General features: G+C 43.4%; 1 protein-coding gene across 2 annotated transcripts in view; it reads right to left on the bottom strand.

Moving 5' to 3' along the window:
- Positions 1-22,607, bottom strand: part of Lyn (LYN proto-oncogene, Src family tyrosine kinase) — a 125,087-nt gene that overhangs the window by 4,264 nt on the left and 98,216 nt on the right. For both annotated transcript variants that reach the window (XM_059253821.1, XM_059253822.1), the window contains exons 11-12: positions 3,628-3,781; positions 948-1,079 (exon numbers count right to left, since the gene is read on the bottom strand). In XM_059253821.1, coding sequence (XP_059109804.1) covers positions 948-1,079; positions 3,628-3,781 — 286 coding nt within the window. The remainder of the gene's footprint in view (positions 1-947; positions 1,080-3,627; positions 3,782-22,607) is intronic.

The following is a 22,607-nucleotide window of genomic DNA, read 5'->3' as shown; positions in this document are numbered from 1 at the left end:
TTCATCTTATTCACACAGTTATTACTGAAAGACACTAATGCTGTGGGATGTTCTGTATGCTGTGAATCTATGTTGCTCTGATTGGTTGATAATAAAAATGCTGATTGGCCAGTAGCCAGGCAGGAAGTATAGGCAGGGCAAGCAGAGAGGAGAATTCTGGGAACAGGAAGGCTGAGTCAGGAGATGTGAGCCTGCCATCCAAGGAGCAGCATGTAATGGCACACAGGTAAAGCCACGGAACACGTGGTGATATATAGATTAACTGAAATGGGCTGAGTTTAAGTGCAAGAGCTGGTCAGTAGTTAGCCTGAGCTAATGGCTGAGCAGTTTTAATTAATATAAACCTTTGTGTGTTTACTTGGGCCTGAGCGGCTGCGGACCAAGTAGGACACAGAAAAACTTCCAGCTAAACACTAATGAGAAATTGGGAATTTGAGAATGACTCTCCTTCATATCAATACAGACTCTGAAGGAGGGCAGGCCAGGTAGAACAGTGGGATTCAGGTGTAGATATTGAATGATGTCCTTAGTGATACCCTAAGTTAAGATCAGAGGAGTTCTCCTGAAGAAAGGGACCCTCCCACCCTGTTCAGGTCTCACAACAAGCAGAAGATGTTGAAGACCCTGGTTTCTTGTACATTCTGTTCCATCTGGAGCCCTGCCTTGGAGGAGGAGCATCAGTGTCTAATGAGCCTCATTTAAGCACCCAGAGCAGTGCCAAGTGCAGACAAAGCAGTAAGTGCTGGACTTGGTGAAGGGAGAGTAAGATAAAGGCCAAGAAGCATCTATACATCTTTCAGAAAGATTTTCACAAAAGATAAGGACCCCAAACTTGTTGGAAGCACTGGATTTGGGGTAGATGGCGCTATTTTACTTTGTAAATGTCTTTAGGCTGCTTAATTCTTCCTTCACACAGAACACTTGAGTGGGAAGTAGGTAAGCAATACCTGGGTAGGGAATTTTCCCATAGGTGACGATTTCATACAGGAGAATTCCAAAAGACCACACGTCAGACTTGATTGTGAAGCAGCCGAAGTTGATGGCCTCTGGAGCCGTCCACTTGATGGGAAACTTAGCACCTGGGGAGGGAGACACAGCCTCTTACTCAGAGCTCAAGCTAGACGGTCACGGGTCATTCTCTCCTCTGAGTTTTTAGAAAGTCATGTTATTTATTTGGAATAGATAAAATACATGCACAATCAAAATGGACACGGTGTCAAATGTCATTCGGATATGTTCACCTCCCTCTTGTGTTTTCCTTTGGGCCCTCCCTCCTTTAGAAGTACACTTTCTTCTGGAACCTCTAGAGGGCACTGTAACTGGCCTTTAAACACAAAAGGATATGACATACACTGTAAAGATTTTTTACTTAGTGTGTATGTTTGCCTTTCAAACCAGACTCGTTAGCATTGATCTTCAGCGTAGACACTTTATCTAGAGTCAAGCATGCTGGTGTGCACCTGCAGTTCCAGCTGAGATGGAAGGATCTCTTGATCTTAGGAGTTCAAAACCAACCTGGACAGCCAAGTAGGACTCCATCTCAAAACACTAAACCAAACAAACATAACAAAATGTCTTCACTGACCCTTCCCCACAAAACAGTTCAGATTTTTCCTTAATGAATTCATTCTATGTTTGCATAGATAGATCTTTTATTTCATTTAAATTTACCTATTTAATTTTTAGTCCTGGGGATCAGATCCAGGTCCTCATGCATGCTAAATACACACTCAACACTGAACTATACCCACACCCAGAACATATATATGTATGTATCATATATATATATATATATATATATATATATATATATATATATATTAATGTATATGCTTTTGTGGACAAATAATTCTAAGCTTGTGCCCAGGCAATCACAGATGCTGCTCCAATGCTCCAAATGGCCTGCTCCCTTCTTCCATTGACAGCTCATATTAGATGGTCAGAACTGAGCACAGTTATCTACTTAGAATGAGACTGTGATGGAATGAGGTTCCTATGAGTTGCTGGTGAGGCTGAGGGATGAGGAATAGGCAGATGCAGCTAGGGAAACATATAAGGTCCCTTGAGGAAAGCAAGACCTGTCATAGACTCCAGCATCATGGAACTGCTAGGAGTCTGTAGCCATCACTTGAAAACATTGCCTTTACTATGTCTTTGCATGAGGTTTCTTCTGCAGTGTCTTATAAGAGCGGAAGTCCCCACAAGAACAATAAAGAGCGGTGGGTGGCACCTGTGTGTGCTGGGCAGCAGCATTAGTTCTAGCATCATCCCTCGACAACCTGGAGCAGTGGTGCATGCAGGGAGGGAGGAAGAGAGGCTGGGATCGTCTCTAGGTTACTGCTCCTTGTCTGGTGCAATCTTAGTAAGTTCCACACAGTCTTTGTGCCCATATGTAACGCAGACCCCGAGATCAGCATGCCCGTCATATTTGCAGAACAGCTGTTTTTCAAAGACTCAAGGCTTGTTTGTGTCAACAAAACCAGTAGACTCAATTCTTACTCATGTACTCTGAGGCTGGATCCCCTGGTTCGAATCCTGGCTCAGCTCCTTACAGAGGGCTCTCTGGGGCTGCAGAGCCTCTGAGGTCCCTCATCTGTGCTCTGCAGCATAGAATGTGGTATAAACACTGCTGCAGGTCAGGGAAGCACACGTACTTCATTGGTGAGTGAGGAAATCTGCCTTACAAGGTAAACAAAGAATCTTAATTTTGATAAATTTAGTTTTGTCAAATTTGATCAACTGAAATACAAGGCTGGGAGTGTGGTACACACACCAGCACTTGGGAGGCTGAGGTAGCGGGTTTTACAGTTTGAGGCCAGCCTGGCTTACACAAGACCTGGCTGCAACTCGGTGGTAGAGCACTAACTAGCCTTGCAAGCATGAGACCCTAAACCCCCAGTCCCCAAAAATAAAACAGACACCCCCCTCGTCTCAAAAACAACAAAGAAAGGTTGATGCTACTGTTTATGAGCCTTGTTAAAGTGTTAAGTGGCATTAGCCAAGAGAGAACTACTTAAAAAGTAAACTACAATTGTGGCACAACTTGAATAGTGTACCAAATGAGTAGTTTTTCAAAATGATGTTCTCTTCTTTTTTTGGTAAATGCTTTGTTTTATTTTATTTTTTTATTTTTATTTTTTTTGGTTTTTCGAGACAGGGTTTCTCTGTGTAGCTTTACGCCTTTCCTGGGACTCGCTTGGTAGCCCAGGCTGGCCTCGAACTCACAGAGATCCGCCTGGCTCTGCCTCCCGAGTGCTGGGATTAAAGGCGTGCGCCACCACCGCCCGGCATGCTTTGTTTTAAAAAACAAAAAAATGATACAAGATAGTAAGAAGATAATTAAATATTTCTTGTTATGTATTTTTTTTTAGTTCTTTGTATATTCTAGATATTAACCTCCATCAGATATGTAGACAGTAGATTTTCTCCCCTCACCAGACCATCTAATCATATATGTAATGGCTACACAGCAAGACCCCGCCTTGAAAGCGGAGGCAAGGTGAGCCATGGGAACAGAGGAAATAGATGGTGGGATGGAGGTTGAGAGGGGAGGGCATCAGGGTGAAAGGTGCTGAAAGAACACTGCATACTTGCATACACACGGCCTCTGTAACCCATTCTACACACCTTCTCTCGCTGTGTACTCATTGTCTTCGATTACTCTTGCAAGGCCAAAATCTGCAATTTTGCACATGAGTGAATCCGAGACCAGGACATTAGCTGCTCGAAGGTCGCGATGAATGTAGTTCTTCCGCTCGATGTATGCCATGCCCTCTGCGATCTGCAAAAAGAATGGGCTCAGGTTTGTATTTTAGGTAAGCTGTCATGGTTGGCCATCAAGAAAAACTGAAGAATCCTTGAGTTTTTGAGATCCTTTCATGTGCATTACTCTGATTGTTCAAGTTTTTCTTTCCTGCAACTCACTTGGTAGACCAGGCTGGCCTCGAACTCACAGAGATCTGCCTGGCTCTGTCTCCCGAGTGCTGGGATTAAAGGCATGCGCCACCACCGCCTGGCGATTGTTCAAGTTTTTAAGATAGTGATAAACTCACTCTCAAGTCCTTTCTAAAATATGCCCCCAAATTCTCTAATGATGGCAACTTTAAAAAAGATTTTTTTTTTTTTTTTTTGGTTTTCTAAGACAGGGTTTCTCTGCAGCTTTGGAGCCTGTCCTGGACTAGCTCTGTAGACCAGGCTGGCCTTGAACTCACAGAGATTCGCCTGCCTCTGCCTCCCAAGTGCTGGGATTACAGGCGTGCACCACCACTGCCCGGCTCTATTTTTTAAAGTGTATTTTTTTAACCTGTAAAACCTGCCCATACTCATGTGCAGATGTCATTGTGTTAGACTCAATGAGGAAACACGATCTGGATGTTTGTGTCCCCCAGCTTCATGACACCATAACCTTTAATGTGTTCGCACTCCTAAAGTTATTACGTCAGGGGTCAGAGTAGACTTGGTGCTCTTATACAAGAGGCCACAGAGAGCTTCCTGGTCCCTTCTATCTTGGGTGGCCATAGCTATTAAGAGGCTGTCTGAAGGAGAACGGGCCCATACCAGTCACTGAATGTGCTGACATTTGCTGTGGGATGTCCTGTATGCTGTAAATATATGTTGCTCTGATTGGTTAATAAATAAAGTGCTGATTGGCCAGTAGCCACGCAGGAAGTATAGGTGGGACAAAGAGAGAGGAGAATTCTGGGAACAGGAAGGCTTAGTCAGGAGATGCTGCCAGCCACTGCCGCCGTGAGAAACAAGATGTAAGGTACCAGTAAGCCACGAGCCACGTGTCAACTTATAGAATAATAGAAATGGGTTAATTCAAGATGTAAGAGCTAGTCAATAGTTAGCCTGAGCTAATGGCCAAGGAATTTTAATTAATATGAGCTTCTGAGTGATTATTTTATAAGTGGGCTGCGAAACTGCAGGGCCCAAGTGGGACTGGAGAAAACTCCAGTTACAGATGTTTTTTCCTGGATGTCCCTAGAACTGTGGCAAATAAATGCCTGTTGTTTGAGCCATTCAGCCCATGGCATTTTGTGGTAGAAACCAGAACTGAGACAATAGAAAGAAGAAAGTAATGTGCTAACACAAATACATTAATAAGGTATCAGGAAAGGATGTGAGGGATGTGCTGGTTAGCAAGATCCTCTCTGTCAGGCTGAGGAAGAGGTGTGGTACCAGCTCTCCATGGCCTCTGAGCACAGTTCTTCAGGATGAACAGAATATATTGACAACAAAGCAAGACCATGGGGAAGAAGAGGAATTCAAACAAACAATAGCACAGAGAGGAGAGGCGACTACTTAGTATGCCAGTAGAAAATGTGGCACAGGTCCAAAATCTAAATCAGTTAAAGGAGTGTACCGCCAAATCACACAGTCAAGGATAAGGAAGGAAGCAAGAGCGCGCGTGCGTGCATGAGAGAGAGAGAGAGAAAGAGAGAGAGAGAGAGAGAGAGAGAGAGAGAGAGAGAGAGAGAGAGAGAGAGAGAGAGTTAGAGGAAGTCACCTCTAATTAGGATTATTTCTGAACAGAGCACATTGATTCTGCCGGATTTTGAGTCGAACTGCAGCAGCTCAGTTGGGAGGACCTGATCTCCTCAGCCTCTTCCCCCTCCACTGCTCAGCAAAGGAGCAGCTCTTAAGTACTTCCTTTCCCTCTAGGCCATGTCCTGGTTCCCCTTCCAGAGTCATCCAAGCACACAGGATCTCTCAGGTGTCATTCTTGTGGTCAGAAAAAGTCAAGAACCGTCAATATGTCCTAGAACTACTTCAAAGTCTAGTCAACCCAGAGTTTCACTCCTGATGGCACCAAGGGACACTGTCCAAATGCTTTAACAATGCAGGCAAGGTCTTAGGGGACCTGACTCTGCTTCATCCTCCTGCCTCCTCACCATGACCACTCCCATAGTCTCCCGGCTACCATCCTCAAGCCTGTGCAGCTCCACAGTTCCCCATTCTACCCATGTGCCCACTCCCAAGTGTGTGCATCCCTGGTCACAACTGACACAGCTCCCCACTTCACCCATGTGTGATCACACCCGTGTGTGTATTCCTGGGCAGGCGAGCTGCATGTGCTGCCTCCATCTCCCTCTAGACATAGTTCAAAGCACAGAGGCATGGGAGCCTGACCTTGTAAGGCATTGTACTAAAGTGAACATTGGTGAGCACACAAAGCAGAAACCAGCTGTTGACAACAGAAAAACGTGAGGCTGGTCCGGATGGCAATGACTGGGTGGTCTCTGCTTTCCCCCACTCTCAACGGCCCTCGGCAACCAAAAGATACACCGTTATCTGGAAAATATTCAAAATAGCTTCAACAGGAAGTCCACAGAAGATGGTGAGAATGAAAGCCTCGGTGAGGGCATGCTGGCATGTGTGACTTCCTCTCAAAGACTCTGCACCCAGACCAGTGGGGCACGGCATAGAGAGCAGAGGGTGATACAACACGAGAGACTCTGCACCCAGACCAGTGGGGCACGGCAGAGAGCAGAGGGTGATACAGCACGAGAGACTCTGCACCCAGACCAGTGGGGCACGGCACAGAGAGCAGAGGGTGATACAGCACGAGAGACTCTGCACCCAGACCAGCGGGGCACGGCATAGAGAGCAGAGGGTGATACAACACGAGAGACTCTGCACCCAGACCAGTGGGGCACGGCATAGAGAGCACAGGTTGATACAGCACGAGAGACTCTGCACCCAGACCAGTGGGGCACGGCATAGAGAGCACAGGGTGATACAGCACGAGAGACTCTGCACCCAGACCAGCGGGGCACGGCACAGAGAGCAGAGGGTGATACAACACGAGAGACTCTGCACCCAGACCAGCGGGGCACGGCACAGAGAGCAGAGGGTGATACAGCACGAGAGACTCTGCACCCAGACCAGTGGGGCACGGCACAGAAAGCAGAGGGTGATACAACACGAGAGAAGCAGGAGTCAGGCCTCGGGTTCACTGTTTGCTAGCACACCAGCCTCAACCAGGTTTATTAGGAAAGGCCACTAAAGCTGGGGAAAGCAGAGTGTAGAGTGTGCTGGGCCTAAGCAGAAAAATGGGGGGAAGTGGTTGTTATACAACTGGCTGGAATGTTTCGGCCTGAGGCAGTGAGACATCTCACTGAAATGAGCCAGAGGCAGGTTCACAAACAATTCACAGCCAAGGGTCACAAGCAATTTGTGAGCACTACTGACACTCTCTGGGCCGCTTCCTAGTCCTCCTTAATCACTGAGCCTTTGTGAAATGCTGGGTCACAGACACCTACCTAGCTCGCGTTCTCATAGTTATACAGAACCTGGGGCAGGGGCGCAAGGAGCTGGGGCCGGCTGAAATGCCAACTTGGGCTTGACCTGCGGTGAAGAAACCTGTGTGGGACACACAGATGTGAGCAGCAGCACAGATGCAGCGGCTCACTTCACCCTCATGCTTGGCCATGGAGTTCCATGGTCAGCTCACTCTAAGAACATTCTAGGAACTTGCTAGGAAGGCTCCTATCACACTCAAGCTCGTGCCTGCTGCAAAGGTTGCAGAGTGGTTCTCAGAAACGGTAACCGTCTTGAACAGGCCTTGCTGACTCGGCCTTCTGTTCCAGTCAGAGTGCTTTGTGGAGCTCAGCTTCCAGACGGTGGTATGGGTGTTACTGAGACAAGATTCTAAGCATAGCTCTAGCTGAGCTGTGTAAATAGAGGACACCCCAGCAAGGTGGAAGGCCACCAAACACCACAGCCCTTCTTTTCCAGTTCCCTCTCTTTAGTGCCCACCTCTACTGTGTTGTTCTTTTTGGCTTCTAAAAAGCAAGCAAACAAACACAACTTTAGAATTATTATTATTTCTTTTACTTTAGCCTGAGCAAATCTTGCTATATTTGATAGCAGCAGGAAGAAACCAGAGCCAGTTTCCACTAGTCTAGTCTAAGAGGGAGGCTTTGTCCGTAGGATACCTTCTTCCTCTTTCAGGACACTTAGCATTCAGCACTACAGAAAGAACTATCATAGAAATACATCAAATCAAGGCATGGCTGTCCCAGGAGATCCCAAGAAAGAAGAGCCCAAGCCTCTCATTCCCTAGAACTCACTTCAGAACAGCCTCTGGTATGGCAACTACTGGAGATATCAAGTCTAGTGAGAAAGGATCTGTTTGACCCAGGAGATGGTTTTGTGGTGTTATGTTTAGGTATGTGATGATGATGATGATGATGATGATGATGATGATGATGATGTGGTGGTGGTGATGGTGGTGGTGGTGGTGGTGGTGGTGATGATGGTGGTGATGGTGGTGGTGATGATGTTGATGGTGGTGGTGGTGGTGATAGTGGTGGTGGTGGTGATGATGTTGATGGTGGTGGTGGTGGTGATAGTGGTGGTGGTGGTGATGATGTTGATGGTGGTGGTGATGGTGGTGGTGGTGGTGATGGTGGTGGTGGTGATAGTGGTGGTGGTGGTGATGTTGATGGTGGTGGTGGTGGTGGTGGTGGTGATGGTGGTGATGGTGGTGATGGTGGTGATAGTGGTGGTGGTGGTGATGATGTTGATGGTGGTGGTGGTGGTGGTGGTGGTGGTGATGATGATGTTGATGGTGGTGGTGATGGTGGTGGTGGTGATGATGATGTTGATGGTGGTGGTGATGGTGGTGGTGGTGATGGTGGTGGTGGTGGTGATAGTGGTGGTGGTGGTGGTGATAGTGGTGGTGGTGGTGATGATGTTGATGGTGGTGGTGGTGGTGGTGATGATGTTGATGGTTGTGGGGATGGTGGTGATGGTGGTGGTGGTGGTGATGATGGTGGTGATGGTGGTAGTGATGATGTTGATGGTGGTGGTGGTGATAGTGGTGGTGGTGGTGATGATGGTGGTGATGGTGATGGTGATGATGTTGATGGTTGTGGGGATGGTGGTGGTGGTGGTGATGGTGGGGATGGTGGTGATGGTGGTGGTGATGATGTTGATGGTGGTGATGGTGGTGATGTTGATGGTGGTGGTGGTGGTGGTGGTGATGATGTTGATGGTGGTGGTGGTGGTGGTGGTGATGGTGGTGGTGGTGATGGTGGTGGTGGTGATAGTGGTGGTGGTGGTGATGATGTTGATGGTGGTGGTGGTGGTGGTGGTGATGGTGGTGATGGTGGTGGTGGTGGTGGTGGCAGTGGCTATGGTGATATAATTATGATGACGACAGTTAGGTAGTGAGGGAGATACTAATAACCACCACTTCCTCTGCTACTAATTTTAAGCATTCATTGTGTTTTACATCCTTTATGTTTAACTCATGTTTGTCCTTAATAACAACTAGGCACGTTTTACTTCCACTGAACACATGAAAATGAAGTTTAGGAAAGTTTAGAGACCCCATAAAACACCAGGGTGAAGGAAGCCCATGGAGATACACTCCATGACATGGACATCTGTCCAGTATGATGACTGTCACTGAAAATGTTTATGATTGAAGCAAATGTTCCAGTTTCAGTGAAACACACCATTGCTGAGTGTGCGGCTCTCCTGGGAGGAAGGGCAGAGCTACCAGGCAAGGCAGAGAACTATGAACTACTACAGGGTGCACACCAGCTAGCAGCCTCGCCACAGAAGGCAATAACGACGCTATGTGAGGTAAAGGACAGCTTGTCTTGTTGGCTGCTGGACAGATTTGCAGGGTCAGGAACCATGAGTCCTGAGATGCAGCCTTTCTCATGCACCATGGGAAGGAAGAGAGGCTACAGAGTGCTCTCTTACTCACTCCCCAGTCAGCTGACTCTCCTCAACTGACAGCCAGCCAGCTGAGCACCTTCAAGCACCAATCAGCTAAATGGCTTGCCCCTTCCAGAGCCCCAGGCCAGAGCCAGGAAGTACTGGCCTCTAAGGGAAGTCATTCAAGGAGCTGCAGCAGGCAGGAAACACCACTGCCTCTTCCAAGGAGAGGCTCGGTTTTGGGGGCTGTAGGGTGAGCTGGGTCAGGGCTGGGACTCAGACTTTGGTCTGAATCCCAGAGGCCATTATGGACGGTAGTCTGTCATGTTTTAGTATATTTATAGCTACACAGTTGCTTAGCAACAGGGGTCCATTCTGAAAAATCCATCATCAAGTGATTTTATCATTGATCAAGCATCATATGCCATACTTACATAAACGAAGGTGGTGACATCATCACTAGGTGATATAATCTGTGACTACAGTTTTTATGCAGACTGTGGCTGCTGCAGAATTGTCATGCCATGTACCATGGTGTGGCTTTTTAAACAAAGTGGTTCTTACAGCATGACAGTTCTTACTGTCTCATTTTCCTACAATTAGCACACACACAGCCTTGTAGGTTCACACACAGCCTTGCATGTACACACAGGGCCATACATGTGCACTCACAGCTTTATGTGTACACACGCAGCCTTACATGTACACATAGAACCCTACATGTATATACACATTTACGGCGGGCAGGGTGGAAATAGAATATCTTAGAGTCTTATTACTTTGCAAATAATTTTCTCCCAGGATACAACTTCAAAAATGTTAAATCAGTTTAAAGATTTTAGAAGAGTCTTGCTTGGGCATGCACACATAAATTCCCAATCTGCTAACAATGCTTAAGTAGAAAACCTGTCTTCCCATTCCCCAAAGAAGAGGGTGCACATTGTGTGCTGTCTCATCAGACCCCTTTACACTGTGTCAGGATCGGTCTGAGGAAGGCAGCGCTGGTCCCTCTCCACTAATGAACTCGAGTTTCACATCACCATTGCACATACTGAGCTCCACGCTGAGGCATAGAGAACATTCAAGGCTCTCAGTGGCACACAAGAGGACTTCTTTATGGAAATTTAACTCTAGTGGGAAATATCAATTATGTCTGCAAAGCCAGGCAGAACTCAAATAATTTTCCTTGCAGGTGGCTTACTTACTCATGATGATTGCTCCCAACTCAGTGATCCGCCTCCCTGTGAGGAACCTGTCAACCCCATCACCCCACACAGCGTAGCTTCTACCTAGCTCCTACTGCATAATGCGTGGGATCCAGGAATTTCCTCACTTTGTCCCTCACGTGTTCATGGATGCTGGCTCAGCTGTCACCAAGAACCTTCCTGATGCTTCCCACGGATAACGAAGTGCCACATGGGTGGCTAGCTCCGGACTATTGCTCCGGTGTCTCTGTCCATCCTAATTACTACAGCTTTTGAGACCATCAGCAAGTATCAGACAAAAGGTTGGTGTTGTTTGTAATAAGAAGCACCTCCACCAGAGTCAGTGGACTGAGGGAAAAAGGAATCAGGGCACGGCATGAAGGGCTGAATGCCTCTCTAGCAAAGTTAACTCTACTCAGGACATCCCAGCCTCAGAGAGAAGCCAGGACTGAAAAGGCAGCCCTCCTAAGAATGGGCTGTGGGAATACATCAGTCATCCAGATAAGCAGTGAGAGATACTAAACGGGGAGCCACCGAAGGGCCAGGAAGAAGGGCCCAGCCCTGTGCTGCCTCAGCTGCTCTGTGGAGCAAGCTCACCTCACTTCCTAGAGTGCCACCTGCTTCCTCTGGCTGAAGAAAGGGTTCAGATAGTTAACTCTATGCCAAGGCACCAGGAGCCAATGGAGCAAGGACATTAGCAAAGTGAAAAGAAAAACGAGTAGCAACTGACATACATCACAGTCTCTAAAGTGTCTTTTCCAAAGGGAGAAGCATGTAAAAACAAGATCAGAAAACAGTGAGTTTGCAAATAGAACAAGTCAAGGACCAACAGCACAGCATTTGTCTCATGGCACTCAACTACCACAGAGACAACGGAGAGTAGTAGTCCTGATCCCCCATACTGGGTCCCTACACTGCAGTCTGTAATTTGGGTGGGAGAAGCATGGATCAGAAAGTCCATTCATTGCTGTTTACTTTGTGTGTGTGTGTGTGTGTGTGTGTGTGTGTGTGTGTGTGTGTGTGTGTGTGGAGGGGTGTCAAACTTTCTTGGAAATTTTAGTTTTATTTAGTTATAATATTCATATTTCCCAAGAAAAAACAGCTAAAAATAGTGAAATCTGTCCTTTGATGTTGATGATGGTGATGGCAACAGCTGTCATTTAACAGCTTTTCCTTACCCTGACACTGCTAGACTTTTATAACAGTTGAAAATAGTCCACACAACAAAGAAGAGGAGCCAGAGGCCAGAGATCTGTCTCAAGGCAGGCCAGGATTTGAGTCCAGGCCTAGCGGGCTCCGTTTAAGCACACTGGCTTCTGCCTTACAAAACAGACTGTTCAGCAAGTCGGCAGCACAAATAAAGGAGGGAAAGAGAAAAAATATGATGAGATAAGTTAAAAGCCAATCAAGGCAAACCCTGCCATCTACAAGCTATCCTCACCGCTGAGGATGAGGGTGGAGAATGGCACACACCTACACAAAGCCGCTTCTGTAGCTGGTCAGAACGTAACCAGCCGACAACATGCAAGGATCTCTGAGGGACACAGCTTTCCAAGCATGGCTTGACCAAGCAACTGATTGTATTTAAATTAGTATGTTACCATAAAAAAAAAAAAATCACTTTCTTTAGGGGGTGGTGAGGAATTGTCAGTTATTTTTCTTAGACTTTCTCTTGCAAAATAACCCACATGACTGCTTGACACTGCAATGAATCATGTAAACCAACAAGAAAAGAACCACTTCTAGAGAGGGACTGGGGGCCTGAGCAGATGCAAACCAGCATGGTGGGTTGTTATTATTAAAACAGAATGATTACAGATCCCATACACTCTCTTTCTAAAAAATGAAAGGGGTCTGACTCCCAGAACCCCACGAAAAAGCCAGGTTTGGTAGTCTGTGTTTCTAATCCTAGTGCTGGGGAGACAGAAGGATCCCTGTGGCTCACTGGACAGCCAGGTGAGTGAGAGACCCTGTCTCAGCAACAGGTGACCTACTCCTGAGCAATGACACAAGAGGTTTCTCTAGCCATTTACAAACACACACACACACACACACACACACACACACACACACACACACACACAACCACTGTAGGGCTTGAGCAAGACTTGTACATCCGTGTTCAGAGAAGCATTGTTCACAAAGTAGCCAAAATATCCACTGATGGTTGAATAGATAAACAAAATGCAGTATGTCCACACCATGGAACATTATTCAGTTAACAGAAGGTGTCAGGAGCCAACTACCTGTCCAACTGGTGGAAATGGATTCTCACTTGGCAAGGACCAATAGTCCACAGGACAGCATAGGTATTTGCAAAATTCATGCAGCTTGCAGGCTCTTTTCTCCCTCATTATATTGATGATTCTTTAGGTGGTTTTTAGATTTCCTTTGTCAGTCACACATGCAACAGTTGTAATTTTCCCTGGAAATTCTGCTCTTTCTCAAATATTTTCCCCTAATATTTAATAGGGGGCTAATGCTTCTCAAATCTCTTATCTGGAATTACTAACTACAACTCCCAATCCTGGGAACTTTTCTGATTCAATAGAGACAATTAGGTACATATGGAACATTAAGCATGTCTCACAATTCTCTGGGAAGGGGAGTAAGGCATGCATACACAGAACAGGGGAAAAGCCTCAGGAATACACATGGTGCCAACTGTTGAGAGTAAGTTCCCTGGACACCAAACCTATAGAATCAATGATAGGATCTGGTATGATCCAATCGGAAAAAATGCAATGTAAAATATGGGATGGACAGCTTATATTGGTGAAAGAAGTATGGTATAGTGGGATGGGAAAAGAGTTCCTTATCAAAGTCTGCCTTTTACAGAGAGATTGAGACATGGACCCTTTTGTAGAAAAGGGAGCTGTATCTTACAGACATGAAAAAATTGTTTGGTTTGAATATTGCTGTCCTTAAAGCACTGTACCCATGTCTATTACTTTTTAACTTTGTAACTGCAAGTAGCTGCCAGCTGACATAAGTGCTGTGAGAGCAGGATGCGTCTGGCTCGATATTTAGTTAAGCCTGAAAAATGCTGAGCTCTAGGTCTAGTAAGGTTATGTAGGAAAGTGTATTTGGGGAAGCATAAAGGAGAACAATGAAGGTTTTTATAATCATTATGATGTACTTCTTAAAATATGATATATTTCTTAAAAGTAAAAAATAGGAGCCAGTAATAAAGCTATTCATGTAAGCCTGGTAGAAAAAAAAAACCCTGTTAAAGTATAAATAAAGACAGCCTGAGCTGTTGGGGGCCACTTGAGTGCAATCCATCTGGCAGTCAGAATTCCTCCTTGTGCTGACACCCCTTCCCCATCTCAGGACCTGAATCCAAGCCTAGACTGGACCCCAGCAAAAAGGAAAGAAATCTGATACATGTTACAACACACATGAACCTTGCAGATATTAATCTAAATGAAACAAGTCAGTTAGGAGCTTTAAATTTTCAATTCAGAGCTACAGAAAGTAGAGTGGTTAGCAGGCTGGGAAAGGAGTATGGGGAGTAGGTATGGGGTCAAATCAAAGACTTGGCGTTTTGGAAGTGTGTAGTCCCAGAAATAGAGGAGTCAGCATTCTGGGTGACAGGCATGTGGAGGGCCTGAATGGCAGCACAGGACCAAGCAGAAATTGTTGAAGAATCTCTTCCTTTTCCTTCAGTTCAATCTCAATACTGCAAATGGGTCAGGGAGATGGCTCAGTGGATAAAAACTCTTGCTCCAAGACTGACAATCTGAGTTCAATGCCCAGAACGAACACAGACACAGACACAGACACACAGACACAGACACACAGACACAGACACACAGACACACACACACACAGACACAAACACACACACACACACACACACACACACACACACACACACACACACACACGGACAGGAAAATCATGGAAGTTTGCAGGCCTGCTATCCTGGAATCATAGCCTGGAGTCAATAGCTTGGCCAAAGCAAGAGAGACCCTACCTCAACAGAGCTGAAGGAGAGAACAGATTCTAGAAAGTTGACCTCCATACAAAGAGAGTGGCACATGTGGACCCACAGTCATACACATACAATAATAATAATAATAATAATAATAATAAAACAGTAACAATATGCTTCAAATAAACCATGCTATGGTGTTACCCACAGTTAGGGGTTAGCAGGAAATAAGCAGATTATCAATAGCATCTCAGACCTCAATGTTGTGAGGATGTATCAGAGATTTGGAATAATTTGTCTTGAGTTTACAAGAAATGTGAGCAGCTGATAATTATTACTTTGAATTTTTTAGATTTACTTAATTTTATCTGGCTCTGGGTTTTTTTGTTATAAGACAATCTAAGATTCGAACAACATCTGGCATCCAACTTGTAGGGCATGAATTCATGAAAAAGCTGCTTGCCTGTGGCCTTGCAGGCCCCTGCTCATGCCCAAGCTGCACGTGGTCAGAGTCTCCACCTCATGTGAGCTGGAGTCCTTAACTCGCTTGCTAAGTTTTTGTTGCAGCCTCTCTGCAGCAAACTCCATCAGTCTTTTGGGCTCCACAAACCGTAGGAGTTAGCCATTTCCTCATGTTCCCTCATGCAGATGGCTGGCTCTTTGGCTTCTTCTCTCCTGGTGGTTGTGGGCTCTCCTTGGATCCCCATCTTGGGGTGCTACCACACTAGGTAGCTGCCTTGAAACCCGCTCAGGCTTCTACTGTTCTATGCAGAAGCAGTCAGCCTCACATCTGAATCGTCATTGTTAGCAGATTTGGAGAGACAATTGGGATTTCTTAAAGGGAGAAATTAGTTAAAAAAGATTTTTTTCCCACATTAAAAAATGGGAAACATTTTTACAATGGAGGAAATTTTGTCTCCGATAATACAATTGATGGTCTGAAAATGGAACAATTAAATGAGAAGATAATTAATGTAGATGGGATTTATGTAATGTCAATTATAAATATTATTTATTTGATCATTTCTGTTTTATCATTAAAAAAAAGTTGGTTAATGTGAGAACCAAGATAAAAATTTTAGAAAAACTTGTTAAAACAGATCATAGAGAAATTCAGACCCAGACAGAAGAATTTAAAGGTGAACTAATCTCAGTATTACATTATAAGGTTACAGAGAAACAGCCTAAGGCTTTCAAACAGCCAACCTTAATCTACCCAGTAACCTTACAGGAATTGCCAAATGCTCAAGGCTGTGTATGAGCTGATTGGACTCCTGTGCAAATGTTAGATTTGAGGAGATTCAAAGAAGCTATAGTGTCATATGGTATGCATTCCTTGTTTGTGAAGCAGATGTTAAACTCATGGTCAACTTGTAATAGAATTATCCCTCAAGACTGGAGAGATTTGGTTACAGCTGTCTTAGAAGCTGGTCCCCAATTACAATGGAGGACCTGGTGGAAGGATGAGGCTAAGATCATTGAACAATGAAGTAGGGATAGAGGTATGAAAATCTCCCAAGATCAACTTCTTTTTTTTTTTTTTTTTAAGATTTATTTATTTATTATGTATACAGTGTTCTGCCTGCATGCCAGAAGAGGGTGCCAGATCTCATTACAGATGGTTGTGAGCCACCATGTGGTTGCTGGGAATTGAACTCATGACCTCTGGAAGAACAGCCAGTGTTCTTAAGTGATGAGCCATCTCCTCAGCCCAAGATCAACTTCTTGGAGAGGGAGACTATGCTAATATAGAAAGACAATCCTTATATGATGACCACATCCTGGCTTTATGCCTAATGGCAGCCTTGAATGCTTGGGACAGTATTAAGGAAGTAGGAAAGAAAATTGAGTTATTTACAAAAGTTATACAGGGCCCAAAAGAAACTTTCACTGATTTCTTACAAAGGCTGTCTTCAAGAGTAAATAGAATGATATCAAATTCAGAAGCTAGACAGGTAATAATTGAATCTCTGGCTTTTGAAAATGCTAAAATGCAATACAAAAGGATAATTAGGGCATTAAAGGCAGGATCAGCACCCTTGGAGGAACGGATCCAAGATACAATTAATATTGAATCTCATGATCATGATGATGCTTGGATAGGCGAGGTGATTTCCAGTAGTTTGAAGAAAAATCAAAACATCAAATGCTTCAATTATGGTAAACAAGGTCACTTAAAAAGGGACTGTAAACAAGGTGTTCCTAGAAACAATGTTTTTGCTAGAAACAATCCCAATAGAATGCCCCTCTCTTCTGGATTATGCAGAAGGTGTGGTAAAGGCAGACATTAGACTAACAAATGTAGATCAACATGGGACAGACAAGGTAATCCTTTGCCTTTGTAGTCCAGAAACTCCCTGAGGGGCCTCTTGCAGGCCCCCATGACAAATTTGGTTGAGTCCTTTCCTGCCTTCATAGAAGAAACTCCTTCCCAGAGCAATTAAAGAACCTAATGCCTATTGTAAAAAAAGTACTTCTCTGGATGATAGAACATTTGAGAAAATAAAACAAAAATTTAAGGAGAAACCATAAATCAAAACTGATAAAATTAGATTTGGAAACTCCCAAAGTTAGGGTTGGGGAAGGGTTTTGTTTTTATCTTTCAGGAAAAAGAAGGCATCCAGCTAAGGAATCTGAAGAACATAGGACAAATGAGACATCTGAAGAAAAGGGACAAATCATCAAGAAAAAAAATGTCTCATGAAAAAGATTTTCTGCAGTGAACCATGACCATACCTAACAGCAACTTTGAAGTCTCCAAAAAAGATGATGGGACCCCACAACAATGATTTCATCAGGACAATGATAATGCCATTAAGCTGATAAACACCACCCAAAGGTCAGCTTTGGACTACAAACTGCTCAGGACAATATCGAGATGACTAGCTGAGATGATACAGCCTTACAGACTACTCCAGTCAGGACATGACCATAATCCTATTTTTTTTGTGTGTGCGTGTCCCCATAAGTGCCCCCAATCAGCAGGAAGTCGCCTGGAAAACTATGCCTACATTCTCAAAAAATGGATTATGGATGTTTGTGTTTGTTTAGGAATTGGTTAAAAATTGTTATTGGTCACAGTCAATCTCTTTCTAAAAGAAGAAAAGGGGATATGATATAGAAATATATAGAAATGATAAGATTAAAAAGTACATTATTGAATCAATACTAAAAAAACATAGAAATGATAGGATAAAAGGGTAGATTATTGAATCTACTCTGAAAAGAAAAAAAAGAGACTATTGATATGATAAGATAAAAGGTAGATTATTGACTCTACTCTAAAAAAAGATAAATAAATGATAGGATAAAGGGTAGATTATTGAGTCTGCTCTGAAAAGAAAAAAGGGAGGGCATGGATATGATAAGATAAAAAGGCAGGTTATTGAAACTACTTTTAAAAAGTAACTACTAGTTTTAAATATTTTACATTGGATTGGATTTTTATATATTGTATACAAATTTTGTATATTGATACAAATTTGAGATTAATTTTGTTAGAAAATACTGTACATATATTTTTAATCTTGTTCAAGGTATTATACCTATACAGTTCATTTAACAATGTAATGCAAATTGCTAGTCCTTAAAAGTTATTATCAACTAATTAGGATATAAAGAAATGCAAATTAGTAGTTAGTGTTAACAATCAAACTTGTTGTCATATTAGGTATGTTTTCAAGGCCAAAAAGAAATATATTTTAGATAAAAAGATTATCTTCAAACACTTCAGAGATACAGAATATGGTATTTAAGATGTTTTAATAACATAGATTCTTTTGTTTTAATGACAATGAGACATGTCTGGTCCTGGCAGCACCAATTTACTTCAAAGAAGATGATAGGCATTGAAGAAACTCCATATGGAGTTTGGAGTTTACTGTCTTTGTGGCAAAAGTTAGCCACTGGGCAAGAAAATGCCCTTGCCTCGACTGCTGACAGTATACTGTCCAAAATGGACAAGCAGGACACAAAAGAAAGGACTGCCAAACCTTGTCAAGACAAGGTAGAAAGGCCCTTCAGAAAATTCTGCTTCACAGATGAGTCTGTCAGATATTCTAGACCTGTATGCCAAAGATGGATGCCCTAACTTTGCAGAGGAACCTTGGGTGACTGTCCAGGCAGCCAGCTGTCTGTCATTTCTCACATTTTTTGGAAGTCACTTGTTTGCACTTCCTGCTTACTCAGTTAATATTATTTCCTTCTTGGGTCTCTGAGAGAGTTGAAGATTAGATAGTTATAGTTTTCTTTGTGAACAAATTGAGAAAAGAAACTCACTAGAGATGTGTACAGTGTATAAGTTTGAAAGATACCAAAAGATAGTTTTTGGTTGGTAATACAAGTTAGGATAGAAAGTGAATTAGGTACAACATTTTGGACTCACCAAAACAGGATAAGCAATGGAGTATTTTCTTTGAATCTATCAAATGTTAATGGGCTGGACATTGTTAATGTAATTCTTGACTGTATATACTATATATACTTATTATATATAGTTTTTCTTATACAATTCTTATTCTTTTATTATTTTAGTGTTCATCATTCACTATTATAAGCCCAATACTGATTTTAGTCATTTTCCTGTTTATTATTTTAGACTAAAAAGGGGAAATGTGGTGATATATTGTGTACCCTAGCAAATATGCCTAAGGATCAGAGGACAGAGCCAGCCACTAGATTAGACATAGAGGTCAGGCAGTGGTGGCACACACCTTTAATTCCAACACATGAGCTCGCATGCCTTTGCTTGGGAAGCACACACACCTTTAATCCCAGGAAGTGATGTCTGGGCACAGAAAGGTATATAAGGTGTGAGGAAACAGGAAATCACTCTCTTTAGGCTGAGGATTTCATAGAGGTAAGAACTAGCGGCTGGCTGTTCTGTTTCTCTGTTCTTTCACCCTGATATCTGGCTCTGGATTTTTTATTATAAGACCACCTAAGATTCGAACAACAATTGTATGTGGCTGACTACTTTGCTGCATGTATGTGCATGTACTACTTGCATAAACATTGCACCGGGAAGTCAGAAGACAATGCTGGAACTCCTGGAACTGGAGTCCTGGATGACTGTGAGCCACCATGTAGATTCTGAGAATCAAACCTGGGTCCTCCTCAAACTCAATATGTTCTCTTAACCACTGAGCCAGCTCTTCAGCCCCAGTAATAATTATGATAGCAATTACACTGCCATTTTCTGAATCCTTCGTGTGTGTGTTGTGTGTGTGTGTGTGTGTGTGTGTGTGTGTGTGTGTGCGCGCGCGCGTGCGTGCGTACTGGGTACTGAGCCCAGAGCCTTGCACAGGCCAAGCATGTATTCTGCCACTTAAGTCCTCAGCCCTGCACTGTATCAATAGGAAATGACTAAAATCAGTATTGGGCTTATAATAGTGAATGATGAACACTAGAGCTGATCTCTGAGAGGCCAGGTGGAAGTTATGTGGGCACAGCCTGGCTTCAGGCACACTGCCTGGGGAGGACCTGAGGCTATGTAGGTTGGCTACTGTGGATTTATGGAAGTGATTTGTCACTTCTGAGACTGACAGATATGCTAGGAATCTTCCTTGCCACTGCAGTGGTGGAAATGCCCTGACCCTGGTCTGTGACGAATGAGCAGAGACCACTTAGAAAAGAGGAAGATGCAGTTTCCCACTTCCTCCAGTGAGGGTGGGAACAAGAGATACATTATGGCCACTGTGTGCTCTTTAGAGTCATGGCTACCTCTGCTGTAGAATGTGCACTGACCCAACAGGTGACTTCGATTCCCTCAACTCAGTGGGAATGAGCTATGACTCATTCCTTCTGTCCCCAGCGCAGGGAGCACAGCTAAGCAGAGTGTGGTGCACAGAGTGCTCTCAGTGCTGTGTAGCAGGGCAGACCTGGGTGTGGCCCAAGGGCCATTTCCCATGAATGCTAAGGCAATGGTGCCACGCTCTCAGGAACAGACTGCATTGCAATAGATCCACACTCGTTTATAGGATTTTAACACAAAATGAAAACAAAAAGCTAAAACATTCAGTTATATATCTACACACCTGTAATAACGCACAGGATATGGACCTACCATGTGATTTAAAGCACAATATTAAATGATTGGTGGCAAGGAGATAACAGGAGAGACTACCCAAGAAGCTCCCAAAAATTAACTGCCAGCAATGAACAAGTAGAAGAAAAAACCCCTGGCCTCATACATAGAAAATAAACACAAACTGTAATAATGAAATTAGAAATTAGGCAGGGCTAGAGGGAATGCTCAGTGGTTAAGAACACCTGCTGCTCTTGGAGAGTTCTGGCTTTGGTGCCCAGCACCCCCATCAGGCAAAGTCCTGCAACCCTGGTTCAGGGGATCTGATGCCATCCTCTGGCCCCTGTGGACACTGCACATATGCGGTGTACAAACACATACACAGGTATCCAAACATACAGACACATTAAATAACTTAAAAAAAAAGAAATTAGATTTACTGGATTGGATCAGAGAATAAATAGCAACATTTAGTTTGGGCAAAAAAATAAATAAAAAGATACTCCTCCATTTTTAAGACTTTTATGAGCAACTAACCAAATTAAAAAGCAACTAACTTTGGGAGTGGTAGGTCTACAATCAAAGATTTATCCTTCAAACATACTTCACAAATCTGTGTACGTGGGCCTTCACATGTCATCATCCATGTCTGTCACAGTAAGAAACCCAAAACCATACCAAACAACAAAGCCCTAAAAAAGCAACATGAATGTCTAAGAAGAAAAATGTGGCTACATAAACCAGAGCATGGCCACAGGAAGATGCTAAGATGACAAATAGATGTACAGGATCCCTCTGTAGGACAGATAGAGCTGTCGTTGATAGAGATGCGACATAGAATACACAGGAGGGGAGCAGAGTGTACCCTTGTGTTTGGAGGGAGAAGCTGGGATAGGAGTTTTAGCTTAGAAACTACAAGGTAACTGATTTTTTTCTTTTTATCCACTGTAATAATTGATTACATTATCCATCATTAATGCTAATTAAACTTAAAATATTACTCAAAAAATAAGAATATAGCATAAGAATAAACAGATGTTTGGAATCAGAATTTGGGTTCTACTTTTCCAATAGTTCTACAGCAAACAAGCACTGATTTCTAATAATAATATATGCCCTATTTTATTTTTTATATTATCACTATTATTATTATTATTATTATTATTATTATTATTATTATTTTGGTACTGGGGACTGAACCCATGGCCTTGGGCATACTAAACATTGAGCTTTATTCCAGTATCCCAGGCCTATTTCTACATCTTAAAAAAATTTTTATTTATTATTCTAGTTTTATGGGTGTTTTGCCTGTATGTATATCTTTATACCACATGCATGCAGTTCCCTTAGTGGTCAGAAGAGGGCACCGGATCCTCTAAAAAAACAGGAGGTACAGAAGGTTGTAAATTGCGATGTAAGTGCTGGGAACCGAACCCACGTCCTCTGCAAGAGCAACAAGTGCTATTAACTGCTGAGCCTTCTCTCCAGCTCCCTTACATCTTTCTGAAATTACTATTTTTAAAATTTTAAGTCAGGCTCTCAGTAGGTTGCCCAGGCTGGCCTGACATTTGATCTGTTTCTGTCTTAGCCTTCTGAGCAGCTGGTATTACATTTTGACAGCACCAGACCAGGCTAAAATGCTATTTTAAATAATTAAAATTCTGAACATACTTTCCCAGAACCTTCTAAAGCCTGGATACTTGTTTCATGTTATATTAGCTTTGAAGGATTTCCAGTGTTAGTTACTAAGCTGTTTGTTTTTATA

Source organism: Peromyscus eremicus, chromosome 2 (genome assembly GCF_949786415.1).
Source record: "Peromyscus eremicus chromosome 2, PerEre_H2_v1, whole genome shotgun sequence".
Classification (NCBI taxonomy): domain Eukaryota; kingdom Metazoa; phylum Chordata; class Mammalia; order Rodentia; family Cricetidae; genus Peromyscus; species Peromyscus eremicus.
The sequence above is the reverse complement of the archived record's forward strand: the minus strand, read 5'-3'. Positions and strand labels throughout refer to the sequence as shown.